We start from the raw sequence: 25822 nt of genomic DNA, 5'->3' as shown, positions 1-25822 counted from the left end.
GACCACTTTGTATCTTGATGGATCCTCGTGTCTAAGGTTTAAAGTCTTCTTTGCAACTGAAGGAGCAATGTTTTTTAAATCAGCTTCCATAACAATAACTGCCATAAGCGATAAGATTGCAGCTAAATTAATGTAGTCTTGAATATATAAACATGACCAGTAGCTAATAATTATGTGCAGTATCATAAAAAGACGAGGCAGCTGATTTCTTTGACTTACCTTTTAAGTTCACTATTTGGTATCTAACTACAGTTAGTGTTTTGTACATGTTATTAGAGTTGCAGGCTGTTGGGCATTTCTCAGAAGTTAATATGTGCAGGACTGTGTATATTCTTGCAGGCATGTTATGTGGATATTAGGATTTCCTGTTGAAATTGTGACTTCACATTTCTGCTTACCAAGTTAAACGGAATCCATAAGTTGACTTTTAGAGTAGTGTAGCTAATGTGTAGTATTGATTTTCTTGAGGGCAGCATTAGAAATATATTCTAATACTCACATGCTTTGAATCTGTTTTTCAGATCTGAAAAGGACTTGACTTGCCCGTCCCAGTATCAGGAATCTTCTTGCAAAGAGAATGCCCTACCTCAGTCAGTTTACTCAAGTCCAAGCATGAGCAGACTGACGTACATCTCTGCAGCCAGCAGTGCCCGTAAGAGCACAGCAGCAGTACATAGTTCAGAGACATACTGGGTAAGAAAAACGAAACAGCCCCTCTCCCTTACCCTCAAACAGAGCTTTTAAATGGTCAAAGTAATTCTAAAATACACAACAGTTTCAGAACGGTTTAGGACATGCTGTGCCTAAGGAGAAGGTATTCTGCTTCTCCCCACATCCTGATTTTTTAGAAATTTGAACTCTGGAGTAGATTGTGCTAAATGCAAATATTGTAATGAATATAAACACAGTAAAACAATCAAAGAACTACAAATTTTTGAAAAAATTTGATTTGCTGTATTTTTTTCCTTTCATTTTTTTCCCATAATTTCTCTTTAAGTTATTCTGTTCTTGGAATGTAGGGCAGTATTCCAGTAGTATTTTGTGGGATCTGTATCTGCTTTCATCACTCCTGATGGTCCCTTTCTGTTCAGCTTCAGCTGTTAGGAGAATCCTTTTCCTCGTTTGATTCTTTTTCTGGAGAAGTATTTATAAATACGTAAATACACGTACTACTTTTATTCAGGACTTAAACTATAATTTTTTACCTCTTACAGTCATTCTGACTGTTTTTATTGCTTTAGAAAAGAGTGTACTCTGAGATTGAAATTTGTATTCAGGCTTGCACTCTCATGCTGATTAAAATAATTGGCCATCGTTTATCTGAGTTTATGCATTCCTTGGAATCTGAGATCTTTCTGTACTGTCTCTCATCTTCCAAAGTGTGTGGAACTGTGGATGGAACTTTAAAAACAGACAAACTAAAGCTGAAAGCTTCGGTGACTGCGTGGGTATCTGTGTAAATATGAGTGACTACATTTATTTTGTGATATCTTTATCAGTTGTGCTCAGCAAGGACATTCTCAAGTACTCTGCCAGAGATGTATGTTAGTATTATGAGTACATCTGTAAGTCCCATTTATAATACCCACAGTGTTAATTTATTCCTTTGGGTTAGTCATCTTTTATGCTGAGAGGGAGTGACTTATAGATTTTTATCTCCTTTTTTTCTTGTTAAGAGCCACTTTCATGTCCCTTGCCTGAAGCTTCTGCAGACAAGAAGCGTTTGTATTAGTGTTACCCTCAGATCTGAGGAATTACTATAGTACAGTCTCTTCAAGCACTGGTGCCCTTTCCCTTTAACATTAGGGTCAGTTGTCAAAGGTGCATGTTTTGGTGGGGTTTTTTTTGCCTTTTTTTTTTTTTTTTTTAAATTAAAAAAAATAAATTATTGATTGATTGTTTGAGTTGACCTGGTGAGCAGTCTCACCTTAGGCAACTGCCCTGAATGCGCTTTATAAAGGATTGTAACTTGCAGCTTACTTGTTTACAACAGTCTGAGCAGCTATTTTATTGGCCTTTCCCCTTCTTTCATATACTCCCTGCCTCCCAGGTCCTATTTACTTAAGATGAATAATTGCTTTATACTGTAGATACTTTTGATCCCTTTGTGTAGCTCTCTTGTTCTTGTGTCAGAGTTTTCTAGGTACACCTGTCCTGAGCTGATATCTCATTGCTTTGATACCTCACTGTCTAGTTTTGGTTCTGAAACTTTTAAAAATTATTTTGAAAATCCATTTTTGAAAATGGAATCTGTGGTATGGGTGTACTTAACAACAACAAAAAAATTAACCTTTGTAGCACATCTAAATAACAATTGGATTTTTCAGATTGGTAGGGGACATACCTGGATTTTCATCCATGCTTCCATTGTGAAGACTGCTAAGTGTGATGCTGGTTGTGGAAGGGTTATTTTCCTGTGGTCAATCCTCCTTTACTGATTAGTGTCCATGCTATTGTTAGTAGCTACAAACAGTGCATGAGGGGGTGTAATCACTTTTGCTCTTGACTGTTAACCCACTGGGAGAATCCTTGGAACACTTTGTGTGTATGCATATTTATGATCTGTATTTCTTTTTCTCTTGGTTTGATTTCCAAGTGAAAAAAACCCTCAAGACTCTAGGACTAAGAGGAGTTGAGAGTGGGGTTGAGGTGTGCTCATTCCAGCTGCACCATGAGTACCTGACAAAGTGAAAAGTGTCTGGGCTTAAAAGATTTCTTTGTGTGAGCACACAAAGAAAATATTTGTGTCAGTGCATTTTCATGCATCTTGAATCCTTTTTTATTAGTGACTTGGTTCAAGGCAATTCAGCTCTTTCTTAAAAAGCTGGCAAGTATGTCTGGTATACTGTCAACATTGGTTTGGAAACAAATCCAAAAATACAGCACTATAGGGACTGTTGTGAAGAAAATTAACTATCCCAGGCAGACCCAGTAAAATGACTCGAGACCCAGTAAAATGACTCGAGATAATAGGTTGAAGTTGCAGGTTTTCTTTTTCAAGGCAAAGAGCCACAGTTGTACAAAAGTAAAACTTCTGACAAGACTTGGCAGACTCGTCTATTTGTATTGAATGGCAATACCAGTAATGGTCAGACAGGAAAGTTTTGTTAACAGGCAATATTAATATAAAGTTCTGTCTTACGTACCCTGTTTGCTTTTCTAAAATATGCAATATTACATGTTGTGTTTGTTTACTAGGATGAAAATGCTAGTGAACTGAGCACAACAATAATTCGAGCCAGCCCAACTCCTCCACGGGATCATGCAAAGGAAAATCTAGAAGACCACTCATGTCAAAGAAATAGAAAAGAAGCAGTACTTAGTATTGACCAGAAAGGAGAAGAAAATGAACTTGTGGGTCTTCAAAGAAAACTTGATAACGTACTGGATCAAGAACTGTCTGAAGAAGGTTTTCCAAAGAATGAAAAGCAAACTGCATCTATTCCTTCAAATGTACCAGCAAATCATAAAGAGCCAGACCGTGTTAAATCAGCTTTACCAAGTAAATTATGCACCTTTAAGCCTCATTCGGTCAATGTTGATACACAAGAAGTGTGTCAGGACCAAACAGACAAAGCGCAGAGACAAGGATTACAATCTGTGAATGTATTACCCATGTATTCTGGATTAAACACTTATATGCCACGCAATCAAAACTCATCTGGTGAACAGTATATTCCTATTTCAGCCTTTAAATCCCATGTCACTACCTCTGAGAGTCAAGCAATTTCTTCTTCTGTTCCCACCTTGCTTGCAGGGCATTCTCTTGCAACAACTCCATTTGCACAGCAGCATCTGGGAAATATGCCATCTACTGGGAATACAGTTCTGTCTCAGTTTCATGGCTGCATCTCTTCAGGCTTTGGACTTACAGCAGGGCTTCCGTGTTCCGGTATCCCAGCAGGACATATAGAGAATCCACTTACTGCGGGAATTCCTTTGGGTCCTAATATTGGTCCTGGCTCTTTGGGTGCAGCTTCACTTTATAATCCACACTGTGCTGCATGGAATAATAATATCTTAAATATAAAATCATGTACTGGACAACCTCTTGGAGATGGTAGAAACGAGTGGGAGTTGTCAAAGTCACCTGGTATTGGTAAGTGTGTTTTATACAGTGTGTTTAAAACACAGCTGTGGACAAGAATGGTCATAGCAATGTTGCTTATATTACAGTAAATAAAATTAAGATGACTGTGTTTAACTACAGTTATTGTTTATGCAGTCTTTGTTATTTAAAAATCCCCTGTTACTAATTTTCTTTGTGTAATGGTGTTCTCTGAATTTTTACAGCCTCCCTAATAGTCTTAAAAGAAATTTCTCACAATGTAGAACAATTTTAGCATTCTTCATCCTTCAGTAGTTTTGTGTTTATGTAAGGGGTCTAGAACTGTCTTTCATAAGAGGAAGATAAATCCTAGCTGCAGTTCAAGCTAGGCAAGACCCTGGAAATTCCATTTTGTATTATCAGGAAAGAACATGACATTTTTGTTTCCAGCCTAATTTGGTATTAACAGTCAGTTAAAGCCAAAAGTCCAAGAAGAAGAGTGGTGGGTTCAAACTGTTTGCTGGTTATAAAGGGGAAAGACAAGCTGCCAAGTGTCTTTTGACCTTTCTGCTGTTACTTTGTACCTAGACCTAAGCAAAGCAAAGTACTACTTCATTTTAAAGACTTCTTTTAACCTACAGTCTTGTTAGTTGTTTTTTGCTATACTTTTTGTCTGGCTCATTCTTTCAGTCTACATGATGAGCTAGTGGAGTTGAAGATTTTTTTATTTGTGACAGTCTGTAGCTGGTTTATTGATTGTTCTAAAGTCATTGATCTTGTTAGTGCATTTTAAAATAGTGAAATTTGAACTTCTTACTCTTTGCCTGTTTTTATACCAACAGGATGTCGTAATACTCATATTCAGATTTTCCTAGTTGGGCTACTACTGATTAAAATGTGACCAATTAGTAATTTATGAGTTGCGTATACATATATTTGATAGGTGTGTATGGAATGTGCTATTTCCATAAATATTTATTTCTGTAAGAGTAGAACTTTTAAGATGCAAATTAGAAATGATTGAAATTTCAAATTTTAGACTTGTGGAAAACATCCTTATGAGATGTAAGAGTCAAGCATTTCCTTGCCATAATGAAGCATTTGTCAGATGAGTTCATGAACTTGAGATAGTGGCAGCCTGAGTGTTGATTTGCTTCTGGGCACTTGAAACTAACAGGAGCATATTTTCTTCCGAAGGACATGTAAAAGTGCCAGAAGAACTGAAGTTCCCTAATGCCTGTTGTGTGGGAATTGCATCACAGACGGTTCTTAGCATTTATAATCCAACTGACCGGTGGTTGCAGGTCAGCATTGGAATACTCAGTGTTTCAATTAATGGGGAAAAGGTAAGAGGTTTGTTTTTTTTTTTAAGCTGAATAATACTGTAATCTTATTAGTTGTCATAGGTAAAACTAGAGCTCTCTGCACAGATCTGTAATTTTCCCCCTGTTTTATAGTTAATATGCACAAAAGCAGTGCTACCTTCTTTCAGCCGGGCCACCTGACTTACTCCATCAAGTAGGCTTTGAGAGGTGAATGCCACATCACAGGATTGACTTGTAGAATTGTATTGTGTGCATGAAGTGTGTGGTAGGTTTGAGTTTACTGGGTCCCACCCTTGTGTATGCAAGAAAAGTCAGCCCTAGGAAAGAAAGCATCCACGCTGAGAACTGTTACTGCTAAAACATTTTTGGCAGTTTGCTCCTGTTTTTCTTGAAATCAGGAGATCTTGAGTGATGGAGAATGAGAAATATTTGGAGCAGGCTTCAAGCTGGATGGATTGTTCTGTGGGTTGTAAGTAGCTTTTAGGCCATAGAGCAGCTGTCTTGCGCTTTAGTTTTGTTAAATTTTATCTATTTCTGTTATCACAGTAATAGTTCCAGAAGTAAAATATCTCAAGAATGTGACAGTGAGTTAGATTAAAGGTCTAAATCAGTATGATTTAATTTCTTTTACTGATGAATACACTTAGTAGAAAAGAATATGACAACAAACGAACATAGGGTACTCTGAGCTTCTGGCAGTTTGATACTTGGGAACTTTTGTGTTAGATGTATTTCTCTTCTTAATAGTTTTTGGTGGACTGCCCTTTATCTAGTTAATCTGTTGAAATTACGAAGTGTTGTCCATAGTTCACTTGTAGATTGTACGCACTATTACTCTTTCCTCGTTTTAAATCTGGTTCTTGCTGGTTTTGTTTGATCTGTGTTACTGAGAAATAGTGGACGATGATGCACTTAATGTATTGCAGCTCGTAAGTTTTATAAATCCTGATTGTATCCCTCCTTAGGTATGTTTTTCCAGCAGATGTAGCATGTGTCTTTCCAGGAGTGTGACTTGTGGTTTTGCTCTCCTTTTTTTTTCAGAATTTTTCCTCTTTAAAGAACATCAAACCACGCTTCTGTGTGTGTGTATATATTTACACAGGCATATACGAGAGTTACAATTTTTTACATGTTTTTCTAATCACTCAGTATCACGGGGCTTTTATGCAGCTGTTCTAACTTGAGATTCTGTTGTATCAAGAGGTGATTTTTTTTTTAGATGAAGTTGCTTTACAGTTGTCTCCAGGAATTGAACGGTATAATGAAACCCCATTTTTTTCAGTCAACTCTGAGATACACTGAGTATGCATTACAGTCTGTCTTCCCTCCTTGAAAATTATCTATATAGATGTTCAGAACAGAAATTTTAAGACAGTTGCATTAGGATTGATTGGGGGCTTCCATACACTGACCTTCCCATTACTCTTCCGCTATAGCTCTTCCTCCCATCTTTTATGGCAGAAAACACCAAGTGGAGTTGGCTTTGTTTGCCTTTTTTGCTGCTGTTTGTTGTCAAAAATCAAGTTTGACTTATGAATTCATTTGCCCAGTGTCATTTTTTCACTAGAAGCTGGAAAGAAATCCCAACCATCTTCAGGCTGACTTATCTCTTTAAATTGAAAGCAAGTGCCTGCAGTTGAGTGGGATGGAAATGGGACATGAATATGAAGATGCATTAATTAAATGGAGGGAAAACACACACTAAATGTCTGTGCTGAGCAGTGGTGCCAGATAAATGTAGTATTTGGAAAGAAACTGCCCTCTGGCAAAAGGCCTGTTGAAAATGACAGGTGTTTTCTTTTTCAGGTGGATCCTATGAAGTATCAGTGTCTGGTTTTCAAGAACAAAATCATCGTAGGATCCTATTCTACCAATGATCTGAAAATACTTTTCTTACCTTCTCATTCGGGGATCTTCCAGTGTATTCTCAATGTTTCATCTTGGCCAGTTTCTGCAGATGCCGAGACGATCGTTCAGTCAGAAGCTTTGGCCAGTAGGGTAGTTCTGACAGCAGTCGCTGAAAATCCTAATTTAGAAGTAAGTAGCTGCTGATTGTGGGTCTTTTGTTGTTGTTGCAATTTTATGAATAGTTTATTGATACTAGAAAAGAATAGGAATGCAGGGTTGGTCCTCAAAGAAAACTGGAATTTCATATGCTTTGAGTGGGAAGAGAATTTAAGAAAATGTTGGAGAAGCTTATTGCTGTCTGGGAAGGTCTAGTTGTGGAAAAGCACCTACTAGAGGAAAAAGAATAAATTAATATATATTGATTTTTCATTGTTAAAACACTGGATGAGATCTTAAGTGTCTATTGCTTCCTAGGTATCTGCTGTGTTGGATTGGGCATTAAATGTAACAAAAAGGATTTATTTCCGATTGTAAGGATTTCTTTATTTTTTACATCAAGTAGACTTTGTCTTGGTTTCTTATTACTTCCTGCTTGTTTATGGTTGTAGAGAATTATTTTGGATTAATTAAAAATCAAAGGTAAGTGGATGTATAAAATGCTTTTTTCTTGAGTCTTACCATGAAGAACAACCAGGTAGGAGAGGGTGTGACATTAAGAATTAAATCTGGCTTTGTGTAGAATTTAAGAATATGGACAGGCAGAAATAGGCTTAATGATGCTTTTGGAGGTTCCTGAACAAATTACCTGGTAGTCTGTGTCATAGCTGATAAAAGTAAAATTTTCACTCATTATCCATAGCTTAAAATTTTTTTTTCCCCTTTTAAGGTGGTCTGTTAACTTGCTTTGGGGTTAAGTATATGTTTTAAAGTAATGAATGTACATGAATGCATATAGTTTTTGATACCTCTTCCATAAATTTGAGTTTATTTTTAATGTATTTTTTTCTATGTAGCTCGTGAAAATCCTTCATTCTCCATGGGTTCATTCAAATGTGCTTCATATTTAAATTAAAATTAAACCCTATACTCAATCTCTGCATGTCTTGTTAGATTCTTGAGACTGGAAAAAGTACCAAACAAAAGCTCTATTTTGCTGCAGATCATGACACTTAAATGTTTTTAAGCTAGCAAAAATTAACTGCCCTTTAGTTATTTTCTTAACTTTTAACTTGCTCAATGGCATTTTAAGTAACTAAAACTGACATGTCTTACTTGCTAACAAAAATCATAATTTAAACTTTTATTGTAAATTAGACAATATAATTTGATTGTCTACTGGGTTCTGGTGGATAAATATTGCACTAAGATTGGCTTAATTGATTCAGGCAAAATATATGGGAGAGCCAATTGGCTGTAACCCCTATTAATATCAAAGGAAACATATTTCCTAAATTCTTCCTACCTTTGATAGGGCATTTGTATTATATGTGGATATCGCATTAAGAGGATGGAATAGGTGAATAACATCCTTGCTTTCCTGGTACTTTTGTATGGTAGTGTATTTTGGAGGTTTTCTTTCCTTCTAAGTTCTTCTTTGTTTTAAAATCAGGTGGAAACAGGAGAAGGAGATTGTCTGGACTTTGGTGACTTAACTTCTGGCAGTTGGAAGCCTCTTCCCTTAAAACTTATCAACAAAACCCATGCTTTTGTGCCAATTAGACTTATTATTAATGCAGTAAGTACAATAAAACTTCTGTATGTGAAAGTTACCATCTTGTGATACTGAATTTTAATAATCAAACAGACACTTTATGTTATATATCATTAAGAAATATACCTTGGACACTAGATGTAAGATTCCAAAGAATCAAGTTATCTTGGTGACTGATGATATTTGGTCTTCAGCAGCCAAAGTTCTTGAAAGCGTAAGCTAACAAGATTCTGCTTGTCCCCTTTTGCTGCAGAAGGATTTCCTACTGTTTTTTAGAGAGGTTGCTGGACTATCATATACTAACTGAAACTACAGGCTGATTTGTTATTCCTGCCCCCCCCCCCCCCAACTTCTTGGATAATTCCAAATTGTCTTGCATTTCTAGGCTTGGTCAGCGTTACTGTTAGTGACAATTTAATACTTTATTTCTTTGACAGAATGCAGTAGCTTGGCGGTGCTTCACCTTTTCCAAGGATCCTGTTAATCCTTCTAATGAACAAATGGATGCAGTTTCTCAGACAGCAGCTCCATCGGTTGTAAATCATGTGATACATGCAAGCTATGATGGGCAAGTGAGTAGTCTGTGGTTGGCTGATTCTTCCTGTGACTTGCTGTCTGAAACGACAGTTCTGAATATCTGAGTTCACAGTAATGACTTTTTGGGAGTCTACCTATTTGAGGAGTATAGTTTTATTTAGGTTTTGTGGGTGCGTTTTTTGTTTGTGGGTTTTTTCCCCCCTCTCTTAATAGTTCTTTCCCTCCCATTAAGACATGAACCAATTTCTTTTTCAGGATCCTGAAGCTTTGACAGTTTGGGTTCTGTTCCATGCACCTAAGAAACAAATTTCTTGTTCAGGTATAGCAATTTGATTTTCATTTCAACTGAAACAGGTTTGACTTTTAGTGTACATGTGTGTTCAAACTGCAGGAACAGGCTGCAAACTTTAGGTGAAACGGTCCATCTTTGGTTTATGTGTCCTAATATTTTGGGTATCACATTCAGTTTTATTAACTCTAGGAGACAGAATACTGTCTAAATTCTTTATATGTTATCAGGGACATTTATACTTCAGTATCGAGCTGTACCAAGTTTGTACTGCAGGATGCATAGAATTTGAGTTACTCCTTTTGCTGAGGGAATTAAATCATCACTAAAGGAAACATTGCTTTATATGTAAAATAGATAAATTTGAAGAAATCTCTGAATTTTTCTGGCTTCACGGATAGAAAATATTACATATATCAATTAATTTGGCTAGTATGGTAGAATGGGGTTATTTTGTTCGCACTGGGGACAATATCAGTCACACTTGACAGAAACGTAGAAGTCTCAAGGAAGATCCTGTGAGACTTGAAAGAGGAAAAAAAAGTATTGCCAGGGTAATGGGAGAGCTTCTGTTAATATTACCACAACATGAATATGTTAAGATTGAGCAGTAGCCTGCTTTTGTTGCTCATGAAATTGTTCCTAGATCCCTTGGGTCCAGCGGATGAGTTCTTGGCAAGAGTGGATGTGGAAGTGGATAGTCCAGGACCTACCACTGTCATTAAAAGTGTTTCTCTCCGAGCAAGAGCTGGAACAGCAAGGATACATGCTCCAAAGGACTTACAGGTTTGTTTGTATTTACAAAGTGTGTTTTGAGGACAGTTTGCCTCTCCTTGCCTCCTGTTTTTTTAATGTTCATTTTTATTATATATGTATATATACATACACACATTTACTTTATTTTTACAGAAAATACATCTGTCTACTAGTGTGGGTTCAACAGCCAAACAGCAACTGCCACTGAAAAATGCTGGAAACATTGGTGTATATTTAAAAGTTAAGGTACGTTAGTTTTTCCCTCTTGAAATCATGATTTTTGTGCTGTTAATACTATTGAAACTAGAATTAAGCCTTGGGATTTTAGCTCAGCTCTGTGGCTTGACAAAAGGTTTATAAATTCATGCAAAGAGAATGAAAGATAGCAAAGAGATTAGCTCATGTTATTGGAAAAATCGTATATGGGTATTCTGTTGCTCAGCTTTGATTGTATTTGTTTAACAAACGTAACTTTATGATTTTTAATAAATTTTAGCAAGCGTATAACAAGTTTATAAAAGCAATGAACCCTGTACTGCACAGCAGGTGTTAATTAACTAATAGAACAAAGCCTGTTTGGAGCAAAGATAAATATTAGCTCTGGGAAACATCTGTACTTTCTAACAAAGGTGCATCAGTTTTCAGTGTACATCTTGCCAACCCAAATACAAAGTGAGTTCTTTTCAGATATGCAGTGTCTTTACTTGACTTCAATTTTTTTTGAGAATACATGGAAAGTATGGTCCCAGGTAACTAAAATGAAAGGGAACTAAATACTTTTGAAACTAGCATTTCAAAGTCAACAGAAGGAGCAGTTGGTCCCATTTTACATAAGAAAAAAATGAAATGGCAAGTTGTAAGCCCATAATGTTTCAGATCAGAGGCCACAGAAATGGGGTGTGTGACTAGTATCACAAATGCCACATTATACGATGATGCTCATTGATAAAGTTTTGGAGATTCCAGGTGTATTTGAATTTGAACTACAACAGATGTACTACCTAACTGTATTACATGTTTAATCCCTTTAAAATAGACAAATAACCCTCCCTTTTCCCCTTGCATGCTTTCAGACATCAGACCAGGACAGCTGCTTTGCTGTTGAACCTGAGGGCCTTTTCCTTTTTCCTGGAGAAGAACAAGCAGTGACTGTCCTGTTTTCTCCAAAAAACGTAACAACTACAGAAAGGTAATATAACAAATTCTATGCTGCCTGCGTTAAACTGAGCTACTTTTGACATTAAGGTAGTGAGCAAATTGGAAGTTTACCTGCAAGAGAGACTTTGGCTTCAGTTGTTTTCATGAGAGTCCTCATCCATTACAAAAGGATGTTTGCTAGGGTTTACTTTTTCCGTAGATTATCTGCATCTTCTCCTATGTGCAGCTTAATAAATAGGTAATATTTCCAATCAGGAAATATTCTGAGATTTGTTTTGTGTAAATAAATGTAGTAAGGCCCTGAAGCTCTTTATATGGTAATTGTGTCTGAAGTACAACAAAGCTTCAAAATACTTCAGAAGCCCCTTCAGTTGCTTCCCTCTTCATCGGTCTGCTGAGGCAAGGGAAATGTTATTTTAACTTTACATATGGGAAAACTCAAGCACTGATCAGGATCACAAATATTCATCAATATTGCCTGCATTAATCAAATAAATGTTCGACTGTAAATTCTGTACAGCACTGTACATGTTTCTTTTGCAGATGTAAAGCATTCGTAGTTTAGCACACAGCACCTGCTAAACTTCTTTCTGTGAAATAGACTTGATTGGTTCGAGTGACCATTCTGGTGTCTTGTAAGAGTTTTTGGCAGTGGCAGGGCTCTGACTCATTTCTCCAGAGCAGCCTTTCCTCTTTTGTTACATGTTTTCCAATTTCTACTCTAACTGAGCAAGAATGGACAAAGGAGTATCTTCAAAATATGTTCAGCTTCACTATCTAGCTTAACCAGGCCTACCCAGCGCATTAAATTCAACAAAGAGAAGTTCTGTGCTAGTGACAGTATGATCTTGTGGCCTTATGCATAACTCCTTTGCTTTACATACTCAAGGTACTTAGGAGGGTTGGAAACTCTGCAGTCTACGTGGAAGTGCTGCCAAAAGATTAATAAAATAACTCAGGCAGTAACGAGGATCCATGTTGCCTGCTGATGGGATGCAGGGCTCTGTCATCAGGCATCATAGGAATTCATTGGCAGCTAGAAAGAAGGTTCTTGCATTTCCTGGTGTGGAGCATGTCTGTGCTATAGCAAATGCTTCAACCTATTACTTAAAAGCTTGATTTCCTTCCTTGATGCTCCTTTGTATCTCACACTTGTAAAAATTCAGTGAAGTTTCTCAAGGTGTTCAAAAGGCGTCTCTTTAATCTATACAGAGACAACTAGACTTTGTTTCTTTCCAAAATCAGTCTCAAAATAATCAGAAATTATCATGGACTAATTTACCTAGCTGTAGTCTCTGAAATACTGTCTGAACCATTTCAGATGAAATACTTAGGAAGACTGTGTGAAGTATATCTGCCATACATATTTACAGCCCAAAGAGTTTAAATTTACTATGCCTAAAGCTGACCTTTGTTGTAAAATAAAAAGAAGTTTTTGTGTTTTCCCCTTAAGAAGGTAGTTTAAAAATGCCTATCTATAACTGTTTTTTCCAGTTGTGTTGTTTTCATCAGCTAATCTTGTGCTGTTGTGGGATTTAAATATATTTATTCATTTTTAAAGTACTTTGAAAATCCTCGTGCTGCCTTTTGGGCCTCAGTATGACGTGGTGATAAAAGGTGAGGTGGAATCTGAGAAAAACAGACCTGTGTCTACAGCTACTGGGTACTCAGACATTCCGCCCATTCTCTCCAACAAACAGTTCATTGCCTGGGGAGCGGTACCACTCAGATCATCAGTGTAAGTATGAGTTGAACAGCCATTCCTATAGAATATTATGTTAAATATTTTATGTTGCGCTTATTTGAAGTGAAATTTCCTATTCATGTTGATAATCCATGTGCGATAAACTAAGCTGTTTTATCCCTCAAGTGAGGGAAGCAGGGTACTACAGTTATTTTTCTTGTGCAAGAAATTTTTGGAAACAAACTGTGATCTTGTTTGAGCTTTGTGTATTCTTGAGGACTCTTTAGTTGTCATTAGAACAATATCTGATTCTGTAAATTCAGTATGTCATGTAAGTAGAAATTAGGTGGAAAATATTTTCCACCTAACTTAATCCTTCAGATTAGTTCTTGTCTGGACTTTTTAAGTTGCAAATTTACAGTTTCAGTATTCTATGATTTAATGGAACTGTTCATAATTATCTGGACATACTTTGCTTGGCTGCAAGTTTTACAGATCTCTGGACTTCTAATAAGTATTACTTTAAGGATTGATCCACTGTTGCTTGCTACTGAACTTTTTGAGAAACCCAGTAATATGCCTGGTTGTTTTAAAAGTAATTCATGTTTGCGGCCAAGAACCATTTCTAATAACTATATTTCTATTTGTCTGTTATTTACGATAGTGTGTTTCTAACATAGTAGCTTTGGCTACTTGCTTTTTGGGAATTACTGCTTCTTTCCTGTACACTGCTACCTTTTGATTTTCTGTTTTTCCTGTAAAACAGTTCTGATGAACCCTTAGTTTTAGGAAGCTGAGATTATTTTTTTAAGGTTGTTCCAACAGAGTACAAAACAGTGTCTGCCACTGAAAATCAGGGAGAGGCTTTGCTCTCAATCTGTCCTCCTCTTTGATTGTGACTGGATGATCCGTTCTCTTAGGTTTTTACCAGTTTTAGCACTTGTCACATCCTTCTGTAAATGTTTTTTGATGTGTTAAAATGACAAATGCACTTGCTCTTCATGCTGGAGATTTCCAGCACGAAGGTTTCCTACCTCTGTTGAGGAAAGATCTGAGTACGAGAAATCTGGTCAATGGTAGGATGTATCAGAGAGAAAAACAAATTACTTCTTGGTCAACCTGATTCTGTCAAGTGACCATAACTTTCTGTGTTACAATTAAATTGAAAAGTGCGTGAAAAGGAAAAGTTATCCTTAATTTCCTTAATTTAGTTTTTTACAACTATTCCAGTGAAGCTGGGCTAGACTACTCACAAGACTGTGTTTTTGCATAACTAAGTGGCTCTGGATAATCTAATCATAACTGTGTCCTAAAGGGGGGATTTGTAAGAAATTTTTATATTGACACAACTGCTACTTGAATAAATGTTCAAACTGTTAAGTACAGTACTTGAACTTCAGAAAAGCTATATTTTTATATATATATATATATATGTATGTATGTATTTGGGGATTGTTTTGCTATGCGAGTATTCCTGAGTTATGGTGTATAATATTGTAGGGTGTGTAAGTGTGAGAATACAGAAATAACTTTCTAGCTAACCTATTCTGTTGTTCCAAGAGATTACTTTTTTTCCATTAAATTACTTCAGAATTGACTGTCCCATTTCGTTTGTTTCCATGAATAAATACCTGCAGTTAATTTGTATTTCCTGTAAAATCTAACTAAACATCTTTTTCAGACAGAAGAAGTTAACTCTAAGAAATGACTCTCCATCTGTGACCCAGCATTTAAGACTGTTGATACGAGGCCAGGATCAAGACTGCTTTCAGGTGGCTGTCATTAAAATTTCACTTCAGTGTTTATGGTAGTTATTAGACTGTGTTTGCCCTGAAGTATTAGTAGGCTGCATATTTGTTCTGAAACTGCCAAGATGAACATAGGAGCAGAGTTTAAGCTACAGTCAATCTTTCGGGTACAGTAAGTAGTGCTGCTGCAAACTGGAGCTCAGTTTACAGTTCTTTAAGCTGTTTTATCACTGCAGAGTCAATACTTGGTGGAGTGAACCGTCAGTGGTCCCTGTTGCAGGAGGGAGTCCAGACAAAGATAGAGAACTGGAATGAGCCTTTGGGAATTACCATATCTAAAGAGTTTTTTTGTTTTGTAGTTCACATGTGTTTATATCCCCATTTTCCCTCAAATGTTCAGATTCTTGTGGATCTAAAATCTTAAACTGAGAGAGAACTAGCATAGCACCGGTAAGGTTCAGCACTACCATATTGGGGATTGAAGACAAAAAACTTACAAACTGAGAGGCATTGACATGCTCCTTGTGGGAATATGAATTACCTTGGACTTCGTTGTCTTTTTCTTTGCATCTTTAAATATTTGCCATTGTCAACTGGGTTAATCTGTATTTCGAAGAAGTTAATTTTGAATTACTAGTGTAGTAAGTTTTGCTGCTATGTGTTTTTCCTGTTCTAGTCACTTCTAATGTCTTCTTTTTTATAGCTGCAAAGTATATTTGGATCAGAAGAGCGTTTCACTAGTCATTGGGAACTCAAAATCCGTCCCAAAGAAGATACTAACATATATTTGATGTTTACACCAACTCGAGTAACTTGCTGCTTTGCAAAGCTGGAAATCAAACAGCTGGGGATTCGATCACAGCCAGGAATTAAGTTTACTGTAAGAGTCTAATTCTAATAATTTTAAACGTACATTTTTCGTAATTAAAATCTAGCACTTAATAGCCGTGTTTGTCAAAAACCTGAAACTTCAAGATATACATTATGGGTCTGCACACTTGTTAAAGTGTAAATTTTGCAGTTGGAACATTGGTCTCAACTTTGCATGCGTTTTTTTCCCTTGTGAAGGAAGAAGTGTTTTATGTACTATATTAAAAATAGCCCAAGATTTTAACTCAAAGTAGCAAAAAATCTGAACTGGTCTTGTTCTGTAGGTAGGCCTTAAATAAACACAGAGTAGAACTTGAAAAAAATGGAATAAATGTAGGCTTTTCTAGTTCGTGCAAAATATTTTCAGTTCACATTTAAAACACTCATTTGTTTTTCTGTAACTTTGTGTAGTTTACCGTAGTCGTATATAAGTTCTACTTATTTTTTTTTGGTGGTGTTTTGTTTTCCCTCCCAGATACCATTATCTGGATATGGAGGAACAAGCAATATAATTTTAGACAATGTTAAAAAGTTGTCACATAGTTACATGGTTACACTGGATGGATTATTGTCCTCAAGATTACGGAAAGCCTCCTTCCACGTAAGAAACACAGGTTCTCGGGCTGCCTATGTTAGAGCGCTGTGCTTGGCAAACGTACAGACCAAAACAGTGGTGGATCCTCAAGTAGTGACTGTATCCCCGGAGAAGTTTGTGCTAAGAGAAGGAACACATGAAGTAAGTACAATTCTTGTTTTCTGAGCAGATTTTATTAATTAAAATGAAAATAAGTATGATCAATGAAAATGTCTGACTAGTCCTGTATTAAAATCTCACCTAACTTCTGTTAAGTCCTGTTTCACTTGCATCACAGTAATTTGTTGACTTATATTCCAAACACTCATACTAACAGTAAGATTTTTTTTTCCTAAATATGTTGGCTATTTATTTTATCAGGTGGTTACTATAACATGGAATCCAAAGGAAAACAACTTCCATACAACAAACATGTTGGTATCAACAGTATTTTTTTTTTGTGGAGATGAAGTTTCTAGGCAGCAGTATCGCAGGTAAGATGTGCTTTGCTGGCGTGCCAGATGTTTAAGAAGTTAAAACTAGAGGTGTGTGTTAAGCATGGTCTTAATGTGCTTTCCAAAATAGCAAGAACAAATTGAAAGACAGTGATGATGTGGAAAGATCTATTAGGTGTTATAACTGTAAGTTGTTGATGAGGGGTTTGGTTTATTCATTTGTCTTTGCTTACATACTGTAGCTACAATCCTTCTTAAGGGTTTTATTCTTTTACCCTTCTCGAATTCAAGTGTGTTGAGTTTTGGGGATATGTTTTCTTTTTTGTATCAAAAGAGATTTGGGTGGTATCTCCCTTTCCAATATGTATGTAACTTTAGTTTTGAAAGAAAAGGCTCATAAAAGGAATAAAAGTACTGAAATTCAGGAGTTTTAAGTTTTGAACAAGGTTTGCATCTTGGTTTACTGAATTCTGTTGAAGACGACAGTGTTTGAGTAGATGTGTTTTTGAGGGAAATAACAACCACATATGCTTATAACCCCTAAGGAAACTGTAGCAAATGTTTTGCCAGTCTTAAATAGAGGCTGCGTTACTCTGAATTTCATTTTGTGTGCCTCAAACACACGAAAAGGGCAAACTCTGCTTTTAAAAACTTAAGTGGCACTTTTGACTTGTGCTGTCCAGAGTGTAATGCAGAATGTTAGGACTACATAGAGCACTAAGGTGCTGATGATCATAATTTAGTGCAAAACTTCAGAACAGCATTATTTCACGATGGCTTTTAAATATGATTGCCTGACGGTGTGTTAAAGTTATTGTATATATTGTTATCCAAATGAGGTATTAAACATAGCTGAATTTACCTGCATGAGTTTAAATAAAAAGCTCATGGAATAACTGCATTTATGACCTTAATAGGGAACTGGTTTATTTCAGATATCTCAGAAGATGCTTGTTCCTGATTTTTGTGTGAACTCTTCTGTGTGAGGCAATTCTCACTTTCATGGACTCTTTTGTATGAGGCAGTGTTTGCTATGATGGAATTCTCCAAAGGCAAAAGTATTTAGGGAGAATTTCTGATGTATAAATCAACAGAAAACCCATTTAGAAGCCCAATGCAACTACATAGGTAGCGTTGGAAACCTTTTCTATTCAGATTCCGGATGTTGATATGTGACCAAAATTATTTGTTGTTCATTTCATTAGTCAGCAGACATGGCATTTTGTTCTTGAAAATAGTGGTCTAGCTTGTCATTTATTGGTGGGAGGTTCTCTGAAATCTGCCTAATTATTTCAAAGAGATGTGTGATGGTCATTTCTTGTGATGACTGCATGCTCTAAGCCAGTTAAAACCCATTCTGTAATTGTGCACTAGAATAAGAACATGATTTGGGACTTGGGGGCAGGGATGTGAAATTAGTATTCTACTTATTCTACCAACTTGTGCCTCAAGTTTTTCACTCCAATATTATTTAGAGTCAGCAGCCTGGTAAGTAGCTTAGAACTGAGCGTTAGTAGTGCTGAGATATTCTTTCCCCTTCCATGGCTCTGACCCTATCTGAGTGCCAGGTTTCCTCTTGCTGACCTGCAGCTTCCCATTTTTCCCAGGACTATTTATATCCCTGTGCCTCCCAGTCTTTTCTATCCTGTTGGCAGTCATGCTCCTTGGCTCTGTGTTCCTGCTGTTGGCTGGCACCTGCTGCCACTCTGACATTGACTAGTGAATTTTTCCACTTAAAAGGCTTTCACTTGTAACCAAAATAGCATTCTCCGCTTCCTGTGGTGATTGAAACATCACTCAAATGCCTAATGTACTTATCAGAAATCTAGGTAGGTGTGACTGACAGCAGAGAACAAGTATCGTGGAAAGACAAACATATGGCAACCATTATTTCAGTGTTTTCCTTCTACTCTGCAGCAACAGAGCAGGTATTTCTTTAACCATTTTAAGATAGTGAAAAGACTTCAGTTTTAAACGAATGCTCACAGATTTGTGTTTGGTGTAATCAAGAAATGATTGAGTGAAAATTGTGCTGGATTCTTACCAATCTTAGCAATTTTTTCAAATTGCTGTTTCTAGTACTTTTGGTAATTTAATGACTCCTGTTTCTTTCTCTCTTTAACAGAGCTGTGAGGTATGAACCTGAGCTGGAAAAACACGTAATTCCAGAAAACAGCTTATTAAAAAACGTTGTATTTGATGAAGAATTTAAAGGGGAGCAGTTTGTGACAGAAGGTAAGCCTTTAACTTCTTAGAAGAAAAATCTAATACTTGTTTTTGGGTGAGAAATGTGTTTTTGGCTTGAGTCCTAGTTACTTTTTCAATAATTTTCTTTATAAATTTAGAAATAAAATTCTCAATTTGGACAGATGTATTGGGCAAAGTTTTGTTGTTTGTTTCTCTCTCCTGTCCAGCTGAAGTTTTAAGCCAGTATTAGAGCCTAGGCATCCTTGTTTATCTCTTATTGCCTTATTGTGAGAGTTTTCCTAATGGCAGCCTAATTTTTTTTTCCTTTCTGTAGAAAACAAGGCCCACCTCTTGCATCTTAATGGATTTTTTCGTCTCTTTCTGAGAGTGTACTTTCCTGACTTTGTGAAATACAGCTCTCTTATGCATTCTTTCTTTACTCAGTCAATTAAGTTGAGGTGAAGGTCGTTGTTTCCTGGCTTTTTTTATAACAGACTTGTACAGCACTGCAAATATGCCTTCAAGGAGAGGTGCTGGAAGAGTACCTCGTAGTAAACTGGGTTATTTTTACTCATTTTAACAATGATACAACTTCTTGTCACCCAGTGATGTCTAGTGTGAGTAATACAATCTTATTTTACACAGGTTATTGTTCACTGACTTTTCAGTGGAAATATCTACAGAATTTTTTTTTTTGGTACATGTTCTTTTAAGTCCAATACTTTGCAGGAACTAATAGTAGTACCTGGAATTAGGAAATAGGAAAGAGAAAAAACTCTTCTGTAAGGTGTTGTCTTTTAGGTGAAAAATAAGTAATTTTTTTCAAATCTAATTGATTCTTTTTCTTTTTGCCCCTTTTAAATGAAAGATTGTTTGAGAGGTAATGCTGATAAAAGATCGAAGAATAGGATGCCTTGGCTCTAAGGGCTGCATTAATGTGAAGTTGGATTCCTAGTTTTGGTAGTGCCTTTTCTCTTTTTGTGACTTCTGTAGTTGGGTTGTCAAAATGAATTTAGTTTCCAAGGCGTGTTAACATCTTGTCTGCATATGGACGTATTGTTAAAGAGGAGGGAAAGAATTCTTACCAAGTACGGTTTGCAAGATCCTCTTGCCCATTTTTAGGTATCATATGATGTACTCTGCTGTATTTTATACTGCTTAAGCTTTTGTATAAAACTGGTTTTGTGCGTTGTGATTGCGAGGATGGCACCATCATGCTGTTTACATGCTGGGATTTGGGTCTGACACTTTGGGTCTGGAGTTGTGGGCAGTGTGACCTTGGCATTTAAACTTAATAATACCATGAACTAACCATTTTGATATTTTAAGTTGGTGAAAATGGGATAGGCTCTAAGTGTTAAATATTTTAGTGGGTTATGTGAAATTAGGGATTTCTTGAACTGAATAGAATTCCATTGGAGGGTGGGAAAGGGAATGAAAGACACTTTAGAGTAGAAATAATGGTCATCCTAAAGAAAGGACATAGTTCCATCCTTACTTTTCATATATATGACAGAATAAATAAATTATTTCTTCCAAAAAACCACATTCTGCTAGACTCCATTTTGCAAGACGGCTTTGTTAACAAGTTTCTGGATGCATATAAATTCTAACTAAAAACACTTGTTTACCAGAGATGATGTTGATCTGTCTTATGTGTAGCTGAGTTCTAGTAACCGAATACAAATATTAATTGTCCCATGTATCTACTAAGGAGCAAAGGGAATACCAGTTGAGACAAATATATCCTTTGAGAAGTGTTCACTTTGTTCTGCTTGTTCAGCATGAAATGGCTCAAAGCAAAGGAGAAAACTTGGCTGTTGAACATTTTATGAAACTTTTGGTTATTTTTACATCATGCTCTTATTTCCCTGACCTTTTGGTGTTAGGTTGAACAGACTGAGTAATTCTCTAAAGCTGAATCTCTTTCTGTGAAGCCTTAGAAATGTATTGGTCTTATTGTGAGGGTAAAAGATAAAACCTAACTTTAATAATTAGTATATTTCACTTGTATACAGGTGGAAAATATCTATCTTACAATAAAAAATTAAAATTGGTATGTATTTTGGTGTTAATATTGAGTTATGCCTGATAACTGATCTTGCAGGAAGTAATTTTTGAATGATCTAGGATATCTTAGCTGACAGATTATTAACTAGGTCTTTGTCCTAAATCTCTATTGTGTAATTTCTAAGTATTATAGATTTGTTCTTATTAGATTTGCTCTATTACTCTCATTTTAGTATGTGATATCCCACGGGAGACAAATGATATCTGTCTTTTCTATGCAAATATGCAAAAGGTTATCCTTTCTGTCGTTGGATATTCCGCTTACAATCAGCACTCTCCTGGACGTCATTTGGAATTGGACAGGTAACTACAGTTAGTAACTATATGTATGGAACTTCTTCTAGTGAGAATGGTCAAACACTGGATCTGGTTGCCCAGAGAGGCTGTAAAATTTTCATCTGTGAAGTAATTAAAAAGCTGACTGATCAGTGTTCTGCTGTAGCTGACTCTCCTTTGGGCAGGGGTGTCAGGACTAGGTGATCTCCAGAGGTTCCTCCTGACCTCCAGCATGTGTTGCACAGCACTCTGTGAAACACAACTTGCAATGACTTATTCTCTTCGGTACTTGTTTTCTCTATACTTGTTTTATTCAAATTATTTTACATTATTATCTCCTGAAGATAATTGTTTATTTTAATACCTTCTGTTCTAAATGGGACCTTCCACTTCCAATTCTGTGAAAAAGATGTCATTGTATAACTACTGAACTATTATTTACTTAATAATGGAGAATTGAATTACATTGAAGGCTCATGTAAAGAACACTCTCCTTTATAAAGAATAAAATTTTAAGAAATGTTAAGAGTAGTCTATTATAATTACTCTTGTTATTTTTATTGCTGTTTTTAATGCAATCTTATTTTCAGGTTTGAGAACTATGTCAGACATACCAATGCAACTCTGGATGTTCTTCCTGTTAAGGGACCTCAGGGTCCTTCAGCCTCTGTGAAAACTAACGATCTGGTTCGGAAGAGTTCAGACACTCAGGAGACTTGGGCTGTTAAACCTGACGTTTTGACTTTGACATCTCCTTCTATTGGTAAGTATTTTTTTTAAGAACAAAATAGAATTGCCGCTTTGATATTCAGATAAGTGTAGTGGATACTGTGTTTGGAAACACAACTTGGCCAGTAACCTTCCTGCACTAGTTTATATCTGAACAGTACACTTGGTTTGAACACAGTTTTGGTTCAGTTGTCGGAGGTAGTGTGCTCTGTGTGTGTGTATACACAGAGTATGCACTGTGTAACCATGAAGACTTTAAAGCATTATGAAGGTAAAATTAGGGCAGAAAATATTTTAATTGGTTCATCTCTCTGTATTGGGCATTTTTGTGAATTCTTGTACATCTTAGCTTTCTTTTTTTTTTTGTGTGTTACAGGTGGAACAGCGGATACTAGACATGTGCAAGTTTTCAACAATTCCAACAGAGCATTGACATTTGAGCTTTCGTGGCCAGCTCACTGCCTTACTATAACCCCACAACATGGAGTTGTTGAACCAGAGTAAGTTTTTTTCTATACGTTCCTTTATGTGTGAAAGTGTGGTGAGGTTTTGGAGGAATTTGTTTTTACTTGGTTTAGGAATGTAGTTAATTTAGGAATTTTAGATAGTTTTTGGGAATTTACTTTAGTTTGCTTAGACTATGCCCTGAAACTAACTATTTTGGTGCCAGGTTAGTCTTTTTGTCAAATAACATACAAATCTAGCTTTTATATTTTAGGACTTTACCCTTTTATGGTTCTGTATGTAGGGAATGTTCTTCTGTCACCCACATAGTTAGCTTGGATGCCAGGAATTCTCTATGCCTGAAAGTACTATTATTATTGCATAACTTTTCAGGAGCTGGGTGGTCATTGAAACTGAAGACTTTTAAATCTCCTTTCGCAATAGCTTTTGTTTAAAAGTTGTCTGAGTGTTTAAAAACAAAAAAGACTTCTTTCCTTCTCACAACAAACAAACCCCAAAATAACCGTTCTTATAGAATTCACATATTCCTCACAATTTGACTGTGGGATTTCTTTTTTTTTTTTTTTTTTTTTGTATTTTGACAAAACTGGATTTTGCCATTCAACCTTTGGCTTCTGAATGAAATAATGAAAGGTATGAAAATAATGACAGCCATTGTCTTCTTGTCCATGTCTTAATTAGCATTTTGGCACAGCAGTCATAATATCCCTACGTATGTGTATGAGACTTTTCACAGATGTCAGCAATGACTTTCACAATTAACACTTGAAAGTTCTGCCCACCTCTCCCTTCTAAATTTATGGTGATTTTTAAGGTCAGTTCAGAAACAGTTTTAAGATCCTGTTATTAGACTCCTCTTCCAAAAAAAAAAAAAAGTCTCCCACAATAAAAATAGGTGTTGCTTTCAGAGTTGTATTTAAGTAGTTGCTTTAAATTTGAAGACATTTGCCCAAACATACTTCTCTTCAGTCCTGCATCACTGATAATCTTTAAACACTTAATTTCATATTCAGGTAGATGTAAATTGCTGGGAAACTTTCATCATTAGTGAGAAAAAAGTAAAGAGGGCTCCATGGAAGGGCTAGGATATCTGTCTTGTTGCAGATTCAATCAGTGCCAAGAACAAATGGTCTTAAAGATGTAACAATGAACAACTTTTCAGTAGCTGTGAAAGTAAGGATGTTTTGAGTGTCTCATACCCTACATTCAGGATTGTCTGTGCAGTGATTTCTTAAAAAGAGGGTATTAAGGGCCTTCTGCAAACAGTTTTCTTGCAATGCAGAATTTTAAAATGTGCTCTCTTCGCTGGAAAAGAGTGGGCTGAATTCTTACGTGTTGGGTCCAAGTAACTAGTTTGGATCAAGAACAGAAGTCCACAAGTAGGAAACAGATCTGTGGGAACAGCTGACTTAAGCACAGCAAGCTGCACTTGCCCAGTTTTCTGTTTTTCACGACCATCTCCCTGCAGTGCCAAGAGCAGTCACCCAGCCAGGATCTTTTATATTGTGCACTGCAATGGTTGGAGCCGACAGAATTCTTGAACTGAGTTAGGACATGAAAGGAGAAGGTCTGGTTTCTCAGTGAGGGTGAAAGAAGGGCCTAGGGATCAAGGACTGTCTCTGTCATGCTGGAGCAAACAGACTGCACTCTGTTTCACCTTGACTAAACCCCCTTAAGTTCTGTGGAATGAACTAAAGGAAATCTCTAACCTGCCTGAATGTGGAATATCCAAAAACCTGGGATCACTACTGAATTTGGTACCATTCCAAGAGGTTTCTTGTGGGAATGAGCTGAAACTAACCTCTGGTAATGTTGCTGTGCCTCAGCGTTGAGAGTATTGATAAGCGCTGGGAAAGGAACTGCACTTTTGAAGTGGGAACTGCTGGAATCTCCAAAGGCTACGAGAGCCACCTTTGGAAAATGTTTCTTCCCTAGGCTCATTTCCTTTCCATAGCAATAAAAGTCCTCAAAGGTTGTGTCTTTAGGTTGATATGTGGTTTCTAACCCCATGCAAGTTGGATTTGTGTAAGAAATTTTCAGTAAATGTCCCAGACAAGCTGGTTAGGAGCAAAGGCAGTGGAATAGTTTGCGGTAACAGATACTGTGTGTACTTAGGCAAGTGTATTCCCATGAATGCGGTTATACATGAGAGAGAACCTTCAGTGTGACTGAAAACATTCTGAAAACTGGTAAAATTCAAAACCAGTCCAAAATTCTTGATTTTTGACTCTTCTGTATCTTCTACTCTAGATAACTACAGAAAACATTGATAAGATTGAAAGGCTTTTCTTTTTTTTCCATGATCAAGGGAGAAAGGAAAGCAATCTGCTTCTCTAAAACTAGAATTAGTTAAAAAAATTCTTGAAATGTAATTTGTGCAGTATACTTTGTTTGAACACCAACACTCCCTTGACTAGTATTGAAGCTTTTTTCCTGAAACATATAGTTACATATGTACTTTACTGGTCTGAATGTCTGAATACCTTAAATTTAACTATCTCTAGAGCATCTTCACTTATCTGCTATCTTAGAAATGCATATTTTTTTGAGAGATATTAAGATCTATTGCAGATACTCATTCTAATATGAGGAACATGATGATCATGCTAGCTGGTTTTTTTGTTTGTTTTGATTCAGATTTTTTTTTTGTTTGTTTTAATTAGGAGCAGTGCACTAATTCTGGTGAGTCCTAATCCTACAGTTGCCAGAAAGCCTTCGTTAGTTCCTTGGAGTGGCCTAGTCTATATCCAGAGTAGTGATGGACTAAAGGTAGGTGGCTTACTTGAGACTTGACATTACAACTGTTTATTTTACTTTACCAGATAAGGTCTAATAATGTTGCTAAAACCTTTTAGGTATGAGTCAACTTCCATTATTTGTTCTAATTTGTGAAGTTCTCTTAAAAAAAAAAAATAAAAAAAAGTGGAGATGCTGTTTTGCAAACTGAGAATCTTAGTTCATCTCTAAAGAAACACTTTGTGAACGCTTCAACTGAATAGCAAACAAAATTGCATTTCTACACCCACCACTGCCTTAGACATCACTTTCTAAAATGCTAAGTGTATGTATGTACACATGCACTTGTAAAAGTA

The 25822-nt window shown here is 36.4% G+C and overlaps 1 protein-coding gene across 1 annotated transcript in view; it reads left to right on the top strand.

Moving 5' to 3' along the window:
- Nucleotides 1-25822, top strand: part of CEP192 (centrosomal protein 192) — a 60363-nt gene that overhangs the window by 18842 nt on the left and 15699 nt on the right. The window contains exons 18-37 of the mRNA XM_027885352.1: nucleotides 522-693; nucleotides 3199-4099; nucleotides 5246-5394; nucleotides 7180-7410; nucleotides 8831-8956; nucleotides 9370-9504; nucleotides 9725-9788; nucleotides 10405-10544; nucleotides 10668-10760; nucleotides 11588-11703; nucleotides 13234-13410; nucleotides 15038-15128; nucleotides 15808-15984; nucleotides 16450-16710; nucleotides 16930-17042; nucleotides 19129-19238; nucleotides 21434-21563; nucleotides 22127-22299; nucleotides 22642-22765; nucleotides 25394-25499. Coding sequence (XP_027741153.1) covers nucleotides 522-693; nucleotides 3199-4099; nucleotides 5246-5394; nucleotides 7180-7410; nucleotides 8831-8956; nucleotides 9370-9504; nucleotides 9725-9788; nucleotides 10405-10544; nucleotides 10668-10760; nucleotides 11588-11703; nucleotides 13234-13410; nucleotides 15038-15128; nucleotides 15808-15984; nucleotides 16450-16710; nucleotides 16930-17042; nucleotides 19129-19238; nucleotides 21434-21563; nucleotides 22127-22299; nucleotides 22642-22765; nucleotides 25394-25499 — 3589 coding nt within the window. The remainder of the gene's footprint in view (nucleotides 1-521; nucleotides 694-3198; nucleotides 4100-5245; nucleotides 5395-7179; nucleotides 7411-8830; nucleotides 8957-9369; nucleotides 9505-9724; nucleotides 9789-10404; nucleotides 10545-10667; nucleotides 10761-11587; nucleotides 11704-13233; nucleotides 13411-15037; nucleotides 15129-15807; nucleotides 15985-16449; nucleotides 16711-16929; nucleotides 17043-19128; nucleotides 19239-21433; nucleotides 21564-22126; nucleotides 22300-22641; nucleotides 22766-25393; nucleotides 25500-25822) is intronic.

This window comes from Empidonax traillii, unplaced genomic scaffold, assembly GCF_003031625.1.
Source record: "Empidonax traillii isolate 1590-97213 ecotype Southwest subspecies unplaced genomic scaffold, ASM303162v1 scaffold165:size1224784, whole genome shotgun sequence".
Classification (NCBI taxonomy): Eukaryota; Metazoa; Chordata; class Aves; order Passeriformes; family Tyrannidae; genus Empidonax; species Empidonax traillii.
Note: the sequence above shows the minus strand (reverse complement) of the source record. Positions and strands in the feature narration are given on the sequence as shown.